The sequence below is a fragment of the Gobio gobio genome (genome assembly GCF_949357685.1).
Source record: "Gobio gobio genome assembly, chromosome: 19".
Classification (NCBI taxonomy): Eukaryota; Metazoa; Chordata; class Actinopteri; order Cypriniformes; family Gobionidae; genus Gobio; species Gobio gobio.
In genome coordinates, this window is record NC_137112.1 from 24,352,063 (window position 1) to 24,366,351 (window position 14,289).

Genomic DNA, 14,289 nt, shown 5'->3' on the forward strand with positions numbered 1-14,289 from the left:
TATTGTGCTAAATCAAACTGAAGCATGAATTTGGAAGAAAAATCTTTATTGGAAGAAAACCACATACTTTTGGCAATGATAGCTAAGAGATTGCAAAACACTTTTAGTTCACCTTGCTTAATTGTATTTGATTAGACAAATTAAGCTTGATTAATGATATGGAATATTCACTGTGTCTGCTCTGTAAAATAAATTTTATTTTACATAAAATTAATATTTGTATTAAAATATGACCCCCATGTGTTTTGCTACACTTTGATTTTTAGGTCACAGTGTTATGTGAAAAAAAAAACACACATAAGAAATCATTGTTGAAAGCACTTTTATTTTCAGAGACAGTTTTTTTCTTTCACACAAAATCACAACAGTGAGTGTCTTTCGATGCTTTTGAAGTAACACTTGTTTCCTTGTTCTTTGTCATATCAAAAATGATGTGTAGCCTAACACTTGTTTTAAATTAAATGTGTGCATGTGTTTGAATACTGTCTCACAAAGCAGCGTGCTCTGTCTTTAATAAGCACGGTGTGAAGTGGTGGTTTGCTTTATTTGGATTGTTGGTCCACCAGTTGAGATTGTGTGGGAACCACCTGAGGAAACAGAGTGAGATCCACCCGAGGAGACAGAGTGAGATCCACCCAAGGAGACAGAGTGAGATCCACCTGAAAGGCAAAAGAGAAAGAGTCATTAATGCTTAATGTAAAACATGCCTAAAACTGACCATTGCAATTAAATAGGCAAAGATAGATTTTAATTACCTGGTATTTGAGTCCTGGAAGATTAGGAGGAAGAAGAAAAAATTAGTGAAGCCATTCCAGGACAAGATAATGTAACATGATACATGTGCATTGATATTTAACTCACATATAATTTTAAAAGAAATGGCCTTACTTGATGTCCTGATTTTCCAGGAGGCTTCTGTAGGTGGCGATCTCCTGCTCCAGACGGCTCTTGATGTCCAGCAACATGACGTATTCTCGTCCCTGATGCTCAATGCTAGCCCGCATTTGACTCAGCTCGGCTTCCAACATGTTGATTTGGTTCTGGTAGCCTGCTAGCATAGAGCTGTACCTACCCTCTGTTTCTGCCAGTGAGTTCTCCAGTGCCGCTTTCTGTTTGAGTAAGGAAGACAAGCACAAATATCTTTATAAAGCATTCTTGGTCTGATTTCTTCAAGTCTTATGTCACTGTTTCCTGCCTTTGAGAGTTCCTGCACTCTACATTCCACTTGTGTCTCACCATGCTGAGTTGAGACTGTAGCTCGATCTCCAGACTCTGCAAGGTGTTTCGCAGCTCTGTGATCTGTGACCTGGTTGTTTGTATGATTTCTGTGCTGTGGGCCACTTCTTTGGTCAATGGTGCCGTCTAAAAGAGATACAAAAATACTATACATCACAATCCATGCAGTACTTCAAGTGACATGCTGGAATATGTGCATAAACCCTAACGCTCAAAATAATTCATTGGTTTGAGTAGAGCCAACTCAAATGAAACAAATTAGTTAAAAATAAATCACTTTTATGAGTATTTAGAACTTTCTTTTTCTTTTGAGTTCTCAAAACTGACACATTTAAGTCATCTGAATTGTTTCGTTGTTTTGAGTTTTATGAACTTGTTTCTTTTAATTTAGACTTAAATTTAACCGAAACTGGGCTGGGATTTCTATTTTTAGCATTCTTTGCCATGGCACTCAAAAAGGACAGTAAATGCCAAAATAAAGTGTATGTATATATATGAAGAGTTCAGATGCAAAAGCCTCTAAAAGCCACTTCGGTCAAAAATGAGATAACAATACTGAGTGAATGCTCTCCGCATATAGTATACGTTCATAAAATACTTTCACTTCAAACCCACTAAATCCCAGCCTCAGCCCATTCAGAAGTACCGGTATGTAGGTAGAAACCTGTACATAGAAGCCTGACAAAAATGCTTATTTTAATGAAAAACGTCAGTCGGAATTAGAGGCTTTTGCATCTGAACATATATATATATATATAGCCTATATATATATATATATATATATATATATATATATATATATATATATATATATATATATATATATATATATATATATATATATATATATATATATATATATATATATATATATATATATATATTATGTATATATAAATGTTAAAAAAGTATATATTTTTTTTCTGCAAGATTAACATTAAGTGGGAGATTTAATAGTGTTTAATGTTTTGTTATGCTAGTTTAGAAGAGTTTCTGTTATGTTGGGTTTTTTTTGTAGGGTTACCATCATGGTGATGAGTGGAGCATGAGTTTAGTTTGAGAACCAATATATATTGGTTGTATAATGTATTATATTGCTGTCCTCATTCAGCAAGTGCTATGCTAATGCCATCAAAGCATTTTGTAACCAATTAGCAAAGTGGTATTTATTGAATTAGCTAGTTAAAGCTAGTCAGGTTTCCACTACCATTTGTGATTATATGATATTTGTAAGTTAAATGTATGAATTAGCTTACTCAAATATGTCAAGTTCAGAGAAATTAAAATGTATTATTACAAAATAGAAATCTGCAAGTTCTGTTTACTTAAACTTTAAATTTCTTAACTTAAAAAATTGAGGCAACTGATTGACTTATTCAAGTTTACAGTGTGGTTTATTCAGTGAAATAAGGGGGTTTTGCACTATGAATAATGGCATATATTTAAAGTATATTTCACAACCAACAGATTAAATGAGACAGAAGAGGTCTTACCTGGTTTTTAAACCAATCTTCCTGTTCCCTACGGTGTTTCTGTATGATGGTTTCGTAATGAGCACGAATCTCCTCCAGAACCCTGTTCAGGTCTTGCTGAGGAGCAGCATCAACCTCTACGTGCACTGTGCCTGTCAGCTGAGACCTCAGTGCAGCCAGCTCCTGAAATATAATATAATATAATATAATTAATATAATACGATGGTGCCAAAATGTCACGATCAGTCATGATTCTGTATATGAATCTACTACAAACCTCCTGGTGGTTCTTCTTCATAAACGCCAGCTCTTCCAGCAGACTCTTGATCTGCATCTCCAGGTCGGCCTTTGCCAGGTTCGTCTGGTCCAGCAAGCGACGCAAGTTTGCGATGTCGGACTCCACGCACTGGCGCATCATCACCTCATGCTCAAATCTGATCGGTGGAGAGGTCACACGGAATTAAACAAACCAATCAATGTTTGAAAATGAGTATCATATACACACACACTTCTTTTCAAGAAACTGTAAGATTTTAAAAATGTTTTTTGAAAGTCTCATATGTTCCCCAATGTTACATTTATTTTATCAAAAATACAGTAAAACAGCAATAATGTCAAATATTTTTACAAATACAAAAATATATTGCAAATGCAATTTATTAATGTGATAGCAAAGCTGAATTTTCAGCATCAATGAGCCAATCTTTAGTGTCTCCTTCTGAAAACATTATAATATGCTGATTTGCTGCTCAATAGGCTAAATATTCTTCTTATTATCATTAATGTTAAAAACAGTTGTACTGCTTAATATTTTTGTGGAATCCGTAATACAATACAAGAAAAAAAATCATTATGGCCCCAAACTTTTAAAAGGCATATATTAACAATGTAAAGCTACTACATTTTAGGCATCAACTAGTTATGTCTAAGTTAGTGGTCAACACTGTTTAACTTACTTCATCCTGAAGTCATCAGCAGCCAGTTTAGAGTTGTCGATCTGCAGGAGGATGTTGGCGTTGTGGATGGTAGCATTTTTAATCTGAAAGGTAGAATATTGATAAATAAATTGAATGCATTAGAGCATATAAAGATACAGATCATCAGAACCTGAAGTGATAATCTGCAGTCTGTTTTTTAGCTGCTTTATGCAAAGAAATGTCATTAGAATTTTCTACTCATGTGTCATTCAGAAATTACTTTACCTTGTCCTTCAGGTCCTTGATGGTGTTCCAGTAGGCGCTGTAGTCTCTCTGTGCAATCGGCCCCTTCTTCTCATAGTACTCGCGAATCTGCCTCTCCAGAGCGGCATTGGCAGCCTCCAGGGAGCGCACCTTCTCAAGGTAGGACCCCAGACGGTCGTTCAGGTTCTGCATGGTGGCCTTCTCATTCAGCTGGAAGTCCCCAACACAGCCTCCAGCCATTATGCCTCCTGCATATCCTCCACCATGTCCTCCACCATATCCTCCACCGTGTCCTCCGCCAAAACTGTATCCTCCACCATATCCTCCACCGCATCCAATTCTGGAATGCAGCAAGGAGGAAGAGATGCGGGTGCTTCCACCAAAACCACCTCCATGCACGCTGAAGGCTTTATGCGGAAAGGCTGTCAAACTGCCCCGACTCTTGGTGACTATAGACTTTGAAGTCACGATCTTGGGACCTTTGGAGGTCGTTGTGCGAACCGAGACCGACATGGTGGATGGATATTGAGATGAGATGAACCCAGAGAGGACACTGCAGGAAATTGTTAGAGTTGTACTGACGAGGATGGCACATATTAGCCCGGCTCTGACCTCTTATAGAGATGGAGATCCAGGGCGGCTCCTGCACTGTGTGGGTAGGTGAGGGAGGTAGGGTGTGTGTGAGAGTGTGTGTGTGCCAGACCCAGCTGTCACCACCAGCAGAGCTGAAACTTAAAGACCAGTGTTCAGGCTCCACCCTAGTGAGGAAGCTGCAAAAGAATTTTGTACTCCTGAGATGTACTCACCCTTCAGACTACAATGGAGGGAGTGCAATGAGACAACTAGGCTTTCGACACACACTGTGTGTATATGTATGCGTGTGTGTGTGTGTGTGTGTGTGTGTGTGTGTGTGTGTGTGTGTGTGTGTGTGTGTGTGTGTGTGTGTGTGTGTGTGTGTGTGTGTGTGTGTGTGTGTGTGTGTGTGTGTGTGTGTGTGTGTGTGTGTGTGTGTGTGTGTGTTTGTTTGTTTGCAAGTGCTTTGTGCCAGTGGAGGAAATCCCTAAGACAATTAGAGGCAGAAATAGGAGGCTCAGCCGGTCATGCGAGTATAGAGATTTTATAAATTCACCATTTTAATAGTAATAAAGAAGGATTTGGCTGACAGGTAACTCCCTGAGGCTATGTGAGATCATCTGAGACAGTTTCACCACCCTTTTACAGGTCATACAGATCAGCCTGAGTACTTGGGTGACCAGTTTGATTATTTTCTTTTAATTTTCTTTATTTTATTTTAAATTTGATTTTATTTTACATTTTATTTTAGCCTATTTTATTATTTTATTTTATGTAAATGGTGCATGTGTGCTGGGGTATAATACAGAGAAATTGTACTGAAATTGGGGTACCTTGCCAAATTTTTTAATAATGAGACAAAAACATGAGGAAAAAGTACAAAGGTTTACACTTTTAACTTAAGTAGTTCAAACTAAACAGTAAACCTTTTTTTCTCTTTAGAAATAATCTATGTGTGCATGTTTGTCTGTCTTGAACATTGGTTATAACACCAATGAGAGAGAGAGAGAGAGAGAGAGAGAGAGAGAGAGAGAGAGAGAGAGAGAGAGAGAGAGAGAGAGAGAGAGAGAGAGAGAGAGAGAGAGAGAGAGAATTGTTATTCCGCACAAGGTGGCACTGTGTAGCGCACTATTCAATATAGCAGCGCTGATTCTTGCAGCTCTCGCCGGGTGCAGTGGTGCATGCCTGTAGTCCAAGCTACTGGGAGGCTGAGGCTGGCGGATTGCTAGAGCTCAGGGGTTCTGGGCTGCAGTGGACTATGTCGATCGGGTGTCCATACTAAGTTCGGTATCGATATGGTCAGTGGTGGAAAGAGTAATAAAAAGCATACTCAAGTAAAAGTATTGTTACTTGTCAAAAAATGTAGTGCTAGTAGAGTAAAAGTACCTGTCCTAAATCCTACTCAAAGTAGGAGTAAAAAGTAGCTCTTTTAAAAGTACTCAAAAGAGTAGTGAGTAGTGAGTATTATGCTATGAATGTTATTCCACCATATACCCTGCAAATTAAAAATGTAGCTTACTCTTTTATGGATGATTCTCAGTAAGAACAAAAAAACATGAGATCACCAACAGTATTTCAGTATTTTAGTATTTCTCCAAGTTTTATTTTTGACTGCTAGCACTAAAAATACAGCCATGTAATATTTGAGAAAGCAACCAATAATCTGGTAACATTTATGACAACCATTCTGTAGGTTTTCTTGCGGTTAATTAAAAAAGGTTGCAAAGCGTTGTACATTAACAATTTCGCGTAAAAAAAACAGAGTTATTTCTTTTCAAGACGCATGTACGGCTTTAATTTCAATGGATGTTTTCTCTGTAAAGAATACACCTCAGAAATCAGAATCGAGTAACTCCATTTTCACCACTGATTATTTTTGCTTGTAATAAAAAAATAAACCTAATTTTAAAATAAATCTGATGTTTTTTTTATTTATTTACTATATACATGGACTAAAATTTTAAATCGCCATGTGAGAACACATTACATTAAATTATGCACTTCAATAAGCTGACAGAAAGCAGGTTAATGCGTTTACATGCTGAGCGAAATCGATGTAAGGGACACAGATCTAGCAGTGACGATCGGTTAATGCACTGAAGTCTGGCAAACAATCAAGATAAATGAAGTGTTTCCAGCAGATGGCACGGCGAGCTCGTGCGGCGCTAACAGAATACGTACCATTTGTGAGTGTAGCCTATTAGAAAATGTAATATTATGCAGTCAATTTTTAATAATTGTTTAAGGCAATTTCACGATTTCAATCATCATACAGTAACCAGCAACCCCCTTTCATAAAGTGCACGTGCCTCTCACTCTATCACTATCATGGTTGATTTGACGGGAGTCACGTGACGCATGGAGTCACAGGACTGATTATTCGTCGTAGCCAATCACGTTGACAGGAAAAAATAAACATAATGTAGCGACGGCAGTTTTAGGGAAAATAGCGCAGTAAAATTACTGATACAGCACTTAAAATGTACTCAAGTAAAATTACACTGTTTGTTTTTAAACTACTTAATAAAGTACAATTCCTAAGAATACTCAATTACAGTAACAGAGTGTAATTCGTTACTTTACACCACTGGATGGTGCTCCTCGGGAGCCTGAGCGATACAGCGAGACTTGGGCTGTGTCCGAAACCTGGAAAATGCTGCCTTCGGAGGACACATTTCAAGGCAGAAAGGCACCAAAAGGCACGTCCGAATCTAATCCTCGGGTGCGTCTCAATCAGCTCCCCAGTTCAGTAGTCAGGGCACTGATCAGGGAGTCAGCCCATTGGGTGCGTCTCAATCAGCTCCCTAGTTCAGTAGTCAGGGCACTGAACAGGGAGTCAGCCCATTGACTTATGTCCTGATCAGTGCCCTGACTACTGAACCAGAGAGCTGATTGAGATGCATGCCTCGATTTTTGAAGGCAGCATTTTTGTATCCTTTGCTGCCTTTGCTATCCCACAATCCTGTGCTTTCCATTCTGTGACAGTTGAGCTGGAACAAAAGATGGCATCCGAAAGTTGCGTTTGCTGGTCAGTTTGTGTGTAAATGTAGGCCTACGTTTTTTGTCATTTCTAGCGAGAAATTACTAATGTAGTAATTAAATATGTGTTTAGTTCTCACTAAAGCTCTCTCTATTTTGCTGTAGACATGGGCGTGGTAGTGGGGGGAAAAGTGGACCTGACTACTCAGGGCCCCTCTGCTGCTATTGCACTTCTGGTTAGACCTAAACTGCATTTCGTTGCCTTGTACTTGTACTTGTGTAATGACAATAAAGTTGAATCTAATCTAATCTAATCTAATCTAATCTAATCTAATCTAGGGAGAGGGCCCTTTAAAAAGTCTGGAATATATTTTAACGTGGAACATGGGGGCCCATCAGGACTGCCTATGCATAGGGCCCAGGATTTTGTGCTACACCCCTGGCTGTAGATCATTAAACTGTTACCCTGCCTAAGAAGTCTGTCCGAAATTAGTTTTGTGATGTGCCTTCATGCTTAAACGCTGCCTTACAAGCCATCGTCTGATAATAAGGCAGCGAGGCAACGAGTCAGCTGCCTAGGTTTTCGGACGCAGCCTTGTGTGCACTGTTATTCCGTGAACTTTATAAACTGAACATAAAACAAAGCATTGTTGGTAGTAAAATTAAGTGGTCAGTATACTGATTGTATACTAGTCATGTCAGTTGCAAGAGGAATTCATTATGTTTTGTTATCCTGTTTCACACATGTAAAATAAGTTGATAGGCACGCACAAACGTTTAATAATCAAACCATTTGAAATAATTTATTACCCATTATTAATTCATAGTTAGCATTCAAACGAATGAGAACAGATGAAAAATGAAAACTCTTGTGTAGACTATTTGCATCATGAAAGACGTAGTTAGCCTATAAATAAAAATGTCTAAATTAAACTTTTTAGGTGTGGTCAAAAGTGTGATTTTGTGTAGGCTACTTAGTCAATTGACGGTAGGCTTAACATTTTTTGGGGGGAAAAAATTTATTTTTTTATTATCTGTTTTTGGAGATTCGTGCTAGCAGTAGGCCTATTGAAAATCTACCACTTGTGAAAATATTAATCTCCAAAAGCTATCGTTCACTCGGGCTTGCCTAATTGTAACCTAATTATCTGCTTTCATACACCAGAAGGCGCTGTGAGCGCATTAGCAGCGCTGATTCTCGCAGCTCTCGCAACTACAACTAGCCTGCTGGGAGGCTGAGGCTGACGGATCGCTTGAGCTCAGGGGTTCTGTGCTGCAGTGTCCATACTAAGTTCGGTTATGTGAGGGGTGAACCGGCCCAGGTCGGAGACGGAGCAGGTCAAAGCCCCCGTGCCGATCAGTAGTGGGATCGCACCTGTGAATAGACACTGCAGTGCAGCCTGAGCGATAGGACGAGATTCTGTCTTTTGTGTGCACAATATTTTCCGTTCTGTTTCAACGTAGACGACGTTTAAAGTGTATATAATTATGGTTGCGATAGTTTGTACATAAAGTAAAATGGTACTTCTAATAATTATGGAAACGTGACTTCAGGTTTGCCGAAAGAGGGCTAAATTACAATTTTACGTGGCAACTAACAGATCAGACAGAAAAGAGCCTTAGGCTACTTCGTCTGTATAAAGACAGCAGTACGGCTACCTGGTGTTAGGAGCACAAAACGGAACCTCTGACCAATCGTAAAAAATCGAAAGGTTTTTTGAGCATGTAGGCTACAGCTCTGCTCGTTTGCACTATTTTACATAGTTTATCAAAAACAATACTTAGAGAAATGTGCACAGTAGTGTACAATCCCATATGGTTCCAGTGTATTAATTAAAATGCACGTGTAGCTATTATGTGTGTGATGCAGAGACAGACCAGGGTCATTTAAATATGAATTATTCTCTCTGCACAAACACACACATTCATCTGAGCAGTGCTGGTACTATAGATATTTGTGGACAGTTAAATAGATTTATCTTAAGATTGCATTTTAACCCTTTGCAGTGTCACCTTTTTTCCCCATCTTTTTGAATGTGTATTTTTTTTTAGATGTTCAATCATGCAGTCTACACAATTTTCAGTTGCCAATTGTCTCTCGGTTCCCTGCCATCTGGACATGAGAATCAGTATTCAAGTGTGATACATTGTTTTTCTGTGATTGTGATTCCAGTATAAATCCATTATTCCACAATAGTACATTTCTACAGAGATAAAGGTAACAGGTAGCTCTTTCCAGTTATTATAAACTTTTTTCAGCAAACAAACAACTGAAACTGAAAGAGAACAGAAATAGGGAAAACCGTTGCTGAGCAGGACTTTTTCGGGAAGTTTTCAGATGTAAGATTTCATTATATTGATGTTAATGATGTAATGACACTTACTGTGAGAAATCAGGTGATTTACCAGAATAACAGAACAAACTGAGCAATATAACACTATCACTTCAGTTTTTTGTTGTTGTTGGTAAAAGTGCTGTGCCACACCCAGTCAACAACCTCTAAGTCTGATTACAGCAATTTGTTTTATTCTCTCTTTTAAGATGTAAAACATAACTGGAGCAAATTAAACATCAGTGAAATCTCAGCATGTCCCATCAATCAGCATCTCAGCAAAAATAATGCCACACCTAAGTCTGGTTTTCATGTATAGACATTTCTACAATTTTCTTTGTACATTTCACTAACATTTTTGTATGCTTGTCTCTTTATGAAGATTATTAAAGCTAATTGCATGACTTGTTACATCCTGCAAATCACATAAATGTAAATGTAGAACAAATGTGTTTAATTGTAGCCAAATAAAGCCATTAAAGTGCATTCCAAACTGCATTTTCATTTCTCAAATACATGTGTATTAAACATATAAAGGCCTATGGGTTTCATCTCTTTCTGAGCATATGTTTTGTGCATATTCCTCTAGACTATATTTTCTTTTATCCACACAATGGCAATTGTTTATGAGGGTCAAAAGTTTTTGCTGATAAAGAGGAAGCCAATGGCCAGCCAGCTGTTTTGACCTTCACTTCATCGCTTTTTGTGATGGATCTGTTGCCAGGCAACTTCAACAATATTGTTGTGAGCCTGTTATGGAAGGAACCCATGGGTTATAAAACTCTTTTCTAGTGATTGTCAGTAAACATATGAACTGTGGTACATAAATATGATATCATGACTGTGATTAGACTCATTTTGTTTTGATGAGTATTTGACTCATCTTATAGCTATTTAAAATATAGACTGTGTTCAGACAAAGATAAAAACAATGATGTAAAAAGTTATTCTTGACTGCAGCTTTATTTTCAGAGACACACAAAAATACAAATATGAGTAACATCCATTTTTCTTTCCGTAACACTTGTTACCTTGTTCTCAATAATACTTTCAATACACAATCTAAACCAAACGTGTGTGTGTGTGTCTCATAAAGCAGTGTGCTCTGCATTTAAAAGGTATGCTGTGTCTGCTTGATAGTTGTTCCACCTGTGGTGACGGTGATGGTTCCACCTGAAGGAAGAGAGAAAAAGAGTCAGTAGTGCATCATGTACAGCATTCACTGTGAAACTGACCATCCCACCACAATGTGCAAAGAGAGATTTCACGTACCTGGTATTTGAGTCCTGGAAGAACAAAAAGAAAAGATGTATTAGTGAAGCAATTCCAGAACAATAATATGTATCATGATCCATGCGCCACTGCTTTTGACACAATTATATAAAGGAAATTAACTTACTTAATGTCCTGAGTTTCCAGGAGGCTTCTGTAGGTGGCAATCTCCTGCTCCAGACGGCTCTTGATGTCCAGCAACATGATGTAATCTCGTCCCTGTTGCTCAATACTAGCCCGCATTTGACCCAGTTCGGCTTCCAACATGTTGATTTGGTTCTGGTAGCCTGCCAGCATAGCGCTGTACCTACCCTCTGTGTCTGCCAGTGAGTTCTCCAGTGCTGCTTTCTGTTTGAGTAATGAAGACATGCAGAAATTGGTCACTATGTATTTTTGTGTTCTGTGAAAGAAAGTCAAATGGGTTGGACTGAGAATAGGGGGAGTACATTATGACAGAATTGTCATTTTGGGGGGTAAACTATGCCTTTTTACACATGCTTGGTATCAGAAAAACACCAATGTGCAAGTCCACAAATGGACCCTTCAGACGTTATAAATGGCTTCTCCACATTCCTTTCGTTGTACCTCACCTACTATTTGGGATTTGGAGGGCTTCATAAAATAAAGTGTTCTTGACATATCGCCCACTCACCCTCCTTTCCCTCTGTTTTTCGTACATCTTTGCCTCCCTTTCTGTGACCTCTTCTTGGCCTGCTTCCCTAACCTCTCATGTAAAATTTTCCTGCCCTTGATTCAGATAAGGAAATCTCTCTCCCCCAACAGTTCCTGCATTCCACTTGTGTCTTACCATGCTGAGTTGAGACTGTAGCTCGATCTCCAGACCCTGCAAAGTTCGTCGCAGATCTGTGATCTGTGTCTTGGTTGTTTGTATGGTCTCTGTGCTCTGGGCCACTTCTTTGTTCAAACCTGCCGTCTAAAAGAGAGACATAAACACACAATATGAATTAAATTACTGAATATCGTAATTTAAGCTTTACTGATTTACTACTGTACCACTACTATAAGATACCAACTGGAATATGTGGTTTATTATTCAGTGGTGCAAGGTCTTACCTGGTTTTTAAACCAATCTTCCTGTTCCCTGCGGTGTTTCTGTATGATGGTCTCATAATGAGAACGAATCTCGTCCAGAACCCTGTTCAGGTCTTGCTGAGGAGCAGCATCAACCTCTACATTCACTGTGCCTGTCAGCTGAGACCTCAGTGCAGCCAAGTCCTGTAAACCCACAGGGCTCAAGCATCAGTTCACTGATTTCATTCACAAGTTCCAAAAACAACTACATGTAAGCTACTACAAACCTCCTGGTGGTTCTTCTTCATATACGCCAGCTCATCCTGCAGACTCTCGATCTGCATCTCCAGGTCGGCCTTTGTCAGGGTGGTCTGGTCCAGCAAGCGACGCAGGTTGGCGATGTCAGCCTCAACAGACTGTCGCATTACTAACTCGTGCTCAAATCTGATTGGTGGAGAGGCAGAAATGGGAATAAACTTGCCAATCAAATTTTAAACATAACCAATATGATCTTTTAAGATGCTAAAGCTACCAACATATGGTTATGGAGAAATATCATTTGAGAGAACTTACTTAATCCTGAAGTCATCAGCAGCCAGTTTAGAGTTGTCAATCTGAAGGAGGATGTTGGCGTTGTGGGTGGTAGCATTTTTAATCTGTAATGAAAAGTGAATTGAATAAATATTGGGGAAAATGTCATCAGAGAACTGCAGAATTTGCATGCCAAATGTCAGACTTTGTAACTTTTATATGAGAACAGTATGCATTGTGTTTCAAGCATTCTCAATGGGTTTATAATCTGGAGTCTATTATTTAGCAACTAGATTAGTGCACTAGAATTTGCTGGTCTTGTGTCATAATCATTTAGAGATCACTGTACCTTGTCCTTCAGGTCCTTGATGGTGTTCCAGTAGGCGCTGTAGTCTCTCTGTGCAATCGGCCCCTTCTTCTCATAGTACTCACGGATCTGCCTCTCCAGAGCGGCATTGGCAACTTCCAGGGAGCGCACCTTATCGAGGTAGGATGCCAGACGGTCATTCAGGTTCTGCATGGTGGCCTTCTCATTCAGCTGCATGTAGTCAGTGTCCCCTGTAACCATGTGCCCAGCGCTGAATCCTCCACCATATCCTCCACCGTATCCTCCACTGTATCCTCCACCATATCCTCCACCAAAACCATATCCTCCACCGCCTCCAATTCTGGAGGAAGAGATGCGGGTGCTTCCTCCAAAACCACCTCCATGCACGCTGAAGGCTTTATGTGGAAAGGCTGTCGAACTGCTCCGACTCTTGGTGATTATAGACTTTGAGGTCACGGTCTTAGGACCTTTGGAGGACGTTGTATGGAAAGAGATCGACATGGTGGATGGATGCAGAGATGAGAAGAATGCCGAGAGGACACTACAGGAAACTGCTAAAGTTGTCCTGAAGAGGATTGGTGTCTTTGAGCTCAGCTCGGCCCTCTTATAGAGATGGAGCTCGAGGGCGGGTCCTGCACTTTGTGGACGGGAGGGGGGAAGGAGGGTGTGTGCCAGACCCTTCTGCAACCTCCAGCAGTGTTGAGACTCAACCAGAGTTCAGTTTCCACCCTAGTGAGGAAACTGCAAAGGAATGTCTCTGTGTCTGCATGAACTGCGCTGTTCATGACTACCCTTGAGATTTCAATGAAGGGAGTGCAATGAGGTTACAGGCACTTTGACACACACACACACACACACACACACACACACACACACACACACACACACACACACACACACACACACACACACACACACACACACACACACACACACACACACACACACACACACACACACACACACACACACACGCACACGCACACACCTGCAAGTGTTTTGTGCAAGTTTTCTTTCTCTGTCAGTTTGAAACAGAACAAAGACACTAATGTGAGGATACTTTTAAAATTAAATATTTATTTTCAATATTTTCAGTATATAAACCTGCTGGAAGCAACCAAACATCAGCGTTTCAGAGTTCAAAAGTTTGTTCTCAGGCTGCAGCTGTGAGAAGTAAAGTCATAATTTGAAACCAAGAGGGCACTTGTGTTGTGTCATGTGCCTATAAGTCAAATTTTCGCTATAAGTGTCTAAACTATCACACTAACATTTTTGACTTTATGCCCACCAAAATATCAAAATGAACTAGAGTAAGTTGACATGAAGTTACAAATAAATGAGAGTTAGTTGAC

General features: G+C 39.5%; 2 protein-coding genes across 3 annotated transcripts in view; both read right to left on the minus strand.

The window, feature by feature from the left end:
- hap1 (huntingtin associated protein 1) overlaps positions 1-14,289 on the minus strand; it is a 233,793-nt gene that overhangs the window by 69,396 nt on the left and 150,108 nt on the right. The gene's annotated exons all lie outside the window — the stretch shown is intronic.
- Positions 440-13,508, minus strand: LOC307143617 (uncharacterized protein). The gene is made up of 16 exons (XM_079845344.1): positions 12,959-13,508; positions 12,652-12,734; positions 12,366-12,522; positions 12,121-12,282; positions 11,855-11,980; positions 11,174-11,394; positions 11,047-11,060; positions 10,899-10,947; positions 3,911-4,442; positions 3,665-3,747; positions 2,986-3,142; positions 2,730-2,891; positions 1,237-1,362; positions 889-1,109; positions 756-769; positions 440-659 (listed from the first exon to the last, which is right to left on the minus strand). The coding sequence occupies exons 1-16, from the start codon at positions 13,436-13,438 to the stop codon at positions 511-513; spliced, it is 2,736 nt and encodes a 911-aa protein (XP_079701470.1). The 5' UTR covers positions 13,439-13,508; the 3' UTR covers positions 440-510.